The sequence below is a fragment of the Acipenser ruthenus genome, chromosome 7 (genome assembly GCF_902713425.1).
Source record: "Acipenser ruthenus chromosome 7, fAciRut3.2 maternal haplotype, whole genome shotgun sequence".
NCBI lineage: Eukaryota > Metazoa > Chordata > Actinopteri > Acipenseriformes > Acipenseridae > Acipenser > Acipenser ruthenus.
In genome coordinates, this window is record NC_081195.1 from 17,587,975 (window position 1) to 17,595,442 (window position 7,468).

Genomic DNA, 7,468 nt, shown 5'->3' on the forward strand with positions numbered 1-7,468 from the left:
CTCCATTATCCCTGTACAAGATAACTCTTGATAAACTGATGCCAATACATAAAGTACTCGTACAATCATGCCCTTGAAAAAATAGCCTCGATTAGCTGCCCACTGCACCAACTGCCAGTACGATTAAGTATTTATTTTATAATGAAAATGTTACTGCTTTCTTTACGCGTTGTATGATAATGTGGACTGTATAAAACAGAAAACATTTTAAAAACAAGTTATTTGTTTTGCATTGTCATGTTTATTTTGATTACATTTTCAAAATGTCCAATTCATTTTTCAAAATGTAACCAGTTTATTCTCAAGCTATTAAAATAAACCTAGCTGTGGTTAAGATCTGTTGCGTACGATTTATGTTTACATCTTAAACATTTGGTTTCATGTTGGAAAACAGTTTAATCCGATTATGAAACAAACTGTGATTTACTCGCTGTTGTTTTTGTTCATGTTTTGAAACGAATACTGTATGTGTATCCTTAGGATTTTTCCTAGTTAGTTGCAATACTTGCAGTTCCAGATTCATATAAACAGCACAACAGTAATTAGTATTAGGTCTATTTTTGTGTGAACATTGTAAATATATAGGCCTACGGGACAACATATGAATGATAATTTTCACTTTTTATGTAGGATAATTTATTAATCAATATATTGTAACATTATATATTCTGAAGTGTTATCACTAAGTAATCTTTACAAAAATGCGTCCTTATGATATTTTGATAAACGGGCCACCAAGTGTGCACTATTTTTTGGTAACAGGAAAAACAAATTGCTTTTGTTAGTGAACCCTCAAGAAACAAATAAACCTCCTGGGTTATTTAATTGAAGCTTCTTAACATCCATCCATTGTCATTATCCGCTTACTCCTTTACAGGGTCGCGGTGAGCCGGAGCCTAACCCGGCATACACAGGGCGCAAGGCGAGACTACACCCTGGACGGGACGCCAGTCCATCGCAGAGAAGCTTCTAACATCTAATTTGTATTTATTTTGCAATATATCGAATCCCACATTACATTGTTAAATATATTGTAATATATTATTTGTATATAAAGGACAGCAATTAGAACATTAAAACTATGCAGAATTTATTAGGAACTCAAAAAGTATTTTCCATGGTTGTGTTGTGTATCAATTACGAAACAGTTATTTACAGCAGTTCTATGAAAGTTTGACATTTTAAAAAAGCAACAAAATACATACAACAAAAATAAGTTTGCTTTCATTAAAACGCAACACAAGTAAAGCAAGCATATCGTACAATATTTATTTCGGTGAACAATACTAAAACAAACAAACAAGCAAAGACACTGTACAAAAACATATATTCTTTAAGTTAAATAGATCTCGTTGAACTTCTTTGTTGGCCGTATGATATACGAATGTTATTTTGAGATCCCTCAAGTATAAGCACATATGTACATCAACTACTTAGCCATGCACCTATTTATCGTTGTATTACCTTTTCGTGGCCCTGTTCTTGTTATTTACGCGCTGAAATAGCGCATAAATAGCACGTAATCCAACTGAGATTTGGGTCCATAATGCGATAGCTAAGTGGTTTTTAATTGCATTCAAGCAGTCTTTCATTGTACATTTAATGAACAATGTCTGTCGTCCTCAATGTCCACGTCTTGTTCCGAATCTTCTGAAATGTCGGATTCGATTTCCTCTTGAGATGCCGGCGATGATGAACAGTGGGATCTGCTAAGAGTTATTTCTTTGTTTTTCTGCTCGGGATTCAAAGAGATGTCCTGCCTCTGATCGCAACGGATTTCAGAATTTTCGCCTTCTTCCCTTTTGGTTCCTTGAGGGTTTTCCTAACAATGGATGAAAAACAACTATTAGTTTCAATGTGTATATTCATTTTTGACTTTTGTCTTAAAAACAGTAATATATATATATATATATATATATATATATATATATATATATATATATATATATATATATATATATATATATATATATATATATATGCACGTCGCTATGTGTGTTTTCAAAGCTATTTATCAGTTATATTACTGAAATAATATATAAATACAATATATGTATATTCTGTATCATGTATATTATTTCATATAAAAAATACATGAAATATGAAGTATATTACTATTTATTTTTCATATCGGATATACAACTGGCAAATGTTATCAACATGCAGGAAGACATGCAAGCGATATAATATCATATATATATTATATATATATAATATATATTAAATCCGAGTAAGCCGAACAGTGAACCAATGAGACTTGTTCGTTTACCGATCTTCTTATCTGGCAGACATTTGATTAAAAACATATGGGTTCACAACACAATTAGCGTTCAGGTTAATGTGCGAGTGTGAAGCTCCAGAAATAATGCGACCCAGCCGCTGCATTAATATTATTATTACTATTTATTTATTTCTTAGCAGACGCCCTTATCCAGGGCGACTTACAAGGTATCACATTATTTTTTACATACAATTACCCATTTATACAGTTGGGTTTTTACTGGAGCAATCTAGGTAAAGTACCTTGCTCAAGGGTACAGCAGCAGTGTCCCCCACCTGGGATTGAACCCACGACCCTCCGGTCAAGAGTCCAGAGCCCTAACCACTACTCCACACTAGTAGCGTTTAGCATCAGGCCAGCTGTCACGCGAAAAATTGTCCCCCTTGGAAAATGCCCCCCCCCCCCCCGGGCTAATTTTAGATTACGCTATCATAGATAGCGATTTTCATTATGAAATCTAGTCTCCCCCCCCCCCCCCCCCCCCATAAAAAGCCCCCCACGCGAAATTCGGTCCCCCCATTATGACATCGCTGTAATTACAGAACACATTTTGAGAACTGTAGCATTTTTAGAAATGAGCAGGACTTAGGGTATTACAACTAAAAAAAAAAACAAACAAAAAAAAAACGACATCTATTTCTACGCATTTTCTCAAAAAAAAAATGCTATGCATTGTCATTGTCCTTCTTATTTGTTTAGTAAAACACACATTTATTTTGTTTTGAAGGGTTAAACAATATTTGTGCGATACGATTTATCATCCAACATTCACGTAACATTATTATTATTATTATTATTATTATTATTATTATTATTATTATTATTATTATTATTATTATTTTGTATACATTTCGCCATTTGTATACATTTTTTGCATATTATGCGTGTGCTGCTTACTCAGTTTGAAGGGAAAAAAATACACAAAAACCCAATAAAAAAACGAATCTTGCAAAGTTATATTCTTAATTTTAATGTATGAAAATAAGTCCAGCGGAACCATTTTTCATAGGACAATCTATGAAAATTAGTCCGGGGGGACCAATTTCCATGGGGGACCAAATTCAGCGCGACACTTGTCTCGATAGTTCATCCTGGATTCTAGCATGACTATTTGTCTTTTCCGTCAAGGTGAATAGGCTTAACAGCATTCTGAATGACTTGCACACAAACTGGAATACACGATGATGATTCAAAGATGTTAATAAATGACTTTCATTTCCATTGGAACAGAACTATCTCTGCATACCTGCTTCAGGCGTCGCCATTTTGCTCTGCGATTCTGAAACCAAGTCTTTACCTAAAAAGAGCAAAACAACAACAACAAAAAAAACAATTAATATATTATTCTGTTCCGTAATGTAAAATAAGCAAGAGTCTACTTCTTCAAACAGATTTTACACATTGCCATTATTATGCCTGTGTTATATCTATACAAGATACATTTAAGTCGCTAAGCATACCTATATGTTTTAGAGAGATAATGTTTACAGAAAATAATATATAACAAACATGCTAACATTTTTGTTAATGCCAATGGAATTGTTTAAATATGGTGCAGAGAAATGAAAGTTGCTCATACTTGTCTTTCGCTGAGCTGTAACATCTTTGCAAGTCTTTTTCGTTCTGGTGGCGAGAGATACTTCTGTGTCTCAAATTTCTTTTCCAGCTCAATAGTTTGATCGTTTGAAAATCGAACTTGCCCGCCCTTTCTTTTGTGCAGAGGCCTTTGAATAAAGGGAGTCCACAGAAGAGGCTTTCCTGTAGGACATAAGAAAATGACAAAATCATAACACAGATAAAAAAAAAATAATAATAACAAATAATACGTTTTAGGTTGTGCACTGCATTATTAACCTGACGCATACGTTATTAAAACATCGTGGTGTAGTAAATGCATTTATATTGGTTTTAGCATCATTCTTTGTGCAGATATGTTGTATAGTTTTTCACTTCTCTCAGATCAACGCAAAAACCAAGAAGTGAAACCCTAACCAAATATAGAACCTACTATGGAGCCTGAAGAACACGCACAACATTATTGTTGCAAACCGTTCCGCCTCAGAAGGGTTTTTTAAAAGATAAACAATGTGCGTTGCAATTATTATTATTATTATTATTATTATTATTATTAATAATAATAATAATAATAATAATACATTTAGGATTAATTTATGTTACAGAACACAATTTAAATAACGCAAAGTGTGCATGGGTAGAAATCTCAGTTTTACTCACTACTTTTTTTTTGTGCTTAACTGTCTATTTGGTCTCTTCGGCTTCCTTGAATGACTGCAATAAAGGTACAGAAGGAAACAAAAGCCACTTACGAGACAGACCAACAGGAAACACATTGGCGGAAATGTTGCCATAGCTGTAGTGGGTCTCTCAGTGGTTTTCTTTGCAAACCTCAAGGAAATTAATGTGTTTGAGTGAGGAAAAAAATGATTTAGAATTTCCTAAACCTGGTCTATGGTAGCTGAGTTGTGTAGCTAAAATAATTGACTGGCGGTGGTAAACTGTAGCCAACTGTACACGTTTCCACTAGGCCTATATTTGGTTATGGCTAACATTAAGCACGATAAGTGGTTTATCTTGTGGTATCATATAGGGCCTATGCCACTTCCTGCACATAAGATGCAAAGTATGCACCGCCACAGAAAAAAATATGTGAAGAAGAATTACCGCAAACTAAATCCTGTAACCTACAATTAACCATAAAACAGAAAATACAGCCAGCCTACCCTTGATGACGAAAATCAAAACAGTAATTTGAAGGCTACGAAAGAAACAACTTTAGGCCTTTCATTTCAGTGTATAAAGGTGTATATTTGTTTGCATCAATCTGTGGTTCGTTTTGCAGATGAACGCCTTGAAAAATAGGAAGCAACTGGTTATTTTAGCTGCTGTAAAGTCACATCCCACACAGAGGAAATGGACAATATCAGAAGAACAGATCCCGGCTATCAGAAGTCGAGTGTTTCCTGAATATGTCTGTATTGAGGATGTCGATAAAATAATCAGCGGTGTGCACGACTCCCGGGGAAGAGCCTGCGTGAAGCAGCCAGGAAAACATTTAACAGCTTCTGAAACCAGATTTACTCCTATCGAGAACTCAAGGTTTCCGGTATGAACGGAAAGGGGTCAGCCTTTGTGAGCATCGACTGTTAACCCACAGAGCAGCAATCAGGCGCTAATAACAAGTTGGTTGACTATCAGTGCTGAAAATCGCACTGTTTAAACAGACCTTTTCTGCTGGTTTTGTATTTAATTTGTTTGCCAATTATCATACCAGAAAGTGAAATCAGCAATGGTGTTCTTAATAATGCCAAACAATAAAAAAATGATAAAATAATAATAATAATAATAATAATAATAATAATAATAATAATAATAATAATAATAATAATAATAATACATTCATTATGAATATGCCTAATAATACCCATATATGATATTGCTATTTGCCAGATGTGGGCAAGACAGACAGACAGACACACACACACACACACACACACACACACACACATATATGTTATTAAACATGTGTGTTTATTTGGACTTTATTGTAATGTTATTAAAAGCTTGACTTGCACTTAAAATAGTTTTCTAGCTATATGCACTGTGACCGTTTTTATTTATAGAAATGACGGTTTAATGATGCATGAAATACACCATTTCAACCACTTAAGTCATTATTATGTGACATAAACTATGAGTCAACAGCTGAGCTACTGTGGTATAGGCCTATTAAAGAATTTTACAAATTTCGATGAAATCCAAAATGAATTGTAAAGTTGCGTTACTTTGTGTTCGTTACAATGCTCTGCAGATTGTGCAACAATGTATATAACCTATAGGCTACTATTGGTCAATTTAACAAGCAACTAGTGTTGATATGTAGAGTATTCTACAAATATATCTTATATTTTAAAGCAGTAATGATACTTTAATAAAAGTTAATCGCAGATATTACAATAATCGATTGTTTTCTACGGGCAGAGGAACGTGATTTAAGACAGTGCTGTACTGTTTTATTCTATGGGCAATTACATACTAATTCAAGTTATTACGTTCCGGTGCATGAAATCAGAAGTTAGACTTACCAAGGGGATCATGTCTGATTAATGCATGTGCGTAATCGCCCATTGTCCGGTGAAAAGGGTAGAATGAGCCGGCAAACGCGCCCGTGTTATAGGTAGCTGTCACTGCAGCCGGGTGCGAAAACGCCGGATGGATCGGGGTCGGTTCGTAAATTGGAGTCCTGTACGGTGACACCAAACTGGTAAAAGAGGAATTTGCCGACGGCAGAGCTGGAGTCGGCATCAATGGAGTGGAGGTGGAAGTCACATTTCTGCCCAGAATATCGTCAATATAAAACGGAGTTGGGTGCACCGGCTGAATTGGAGTGGGTGCGTAAAGAGGGACACTGACACTCATCGCCGAAGACATAGGGTGTTGGTATTGCATGGTTATTTCCAAAGTTCGCTAAACTTTAAGAAACAAATAAAAATCTAATCCTAGATTCTTACTCTTCTCAGTGTAGTCATTCAGTTCCAGATGTGCATAAAATATAGCTCTTCACTGCTGGGTGATCGAATCTTAAACGCAAGCTTCCTTTTCTCTCCACCGGGTACCATATGTGTCTCTGCAGTTCTACCTCCAGTCTAGTAGATATTGACAGTGGGAGGAGTTCGAGAAGTCTGTCAACTTCCTGCAGGTATAATTGCTCTGTGATTGGCTCCGACCTTGTGTACTTTAGACCAACTGGACAAACCCACTGAATAACCCCCCGCCGTCTAATCAACGTCGCCACTGATCACTTCAGAGAAAGGTGGGGCAGGTGGATGCAATCAAAAAGCAGGTCCAATGAGATAACGTTAAACAATGATCTTGTTACAGACAGCTTTATGTAGGCAGGCTATACATACTGACGTTTTGAACTATGGGCTTTTACTATAAGTTTTAGCTCCAGTCTACAAGAAACATACAGCTCTGGAAAAAATTAAGAGACCACTGCAAAATTATCAGTTTCTCTGGTTTTACTATTTATAGGTATGTGTTTGGGTAAAATGAACATTTTTGTTTTATTCTATAAACTACTGACAACATTTCTCCCAAATTCCAAATAAAAATATTGTCATTTAGAGCATTTATTTGCAGAAAATGACAACTGGTCAAAATAACAAA

General features: G+C 35.3%; 1 protein-coding gene across 1 annotated transcript; it reads right to left on the reverse strand.

Moving 5' to 3' along the window:
• Window positions 1-1,249: 1,249 nt before the first annotated feature.
• On the reverse strand, window positions 1,250-7,030 carry LOC117415216 (hematopoietically-expressed homeobox protein hhex-like). The gene is made up of 4 exons (XM_034025265.2): window positions 6,385-7,030; window positions 3,861-4,039; window positions 3,528-3,578; window positions 1,250-1,822 (listed from the first exon to the last, which is right to left on the reverse strand). The coding sequence occupies exons 1-4, from the start codon at window positions 6,746-6,748 to the stop codon at window positions 1,589-1,591; spliced, it is 828 nt and encodes a 275-aa protein (XP_033881156.1). The 5' UTR covers window positions 6,749-7,030; the 3' UTR covers window positions 1,250-1,588.
• Window positions 7,031-7,468: the final 438 nt, after the last annotated feature.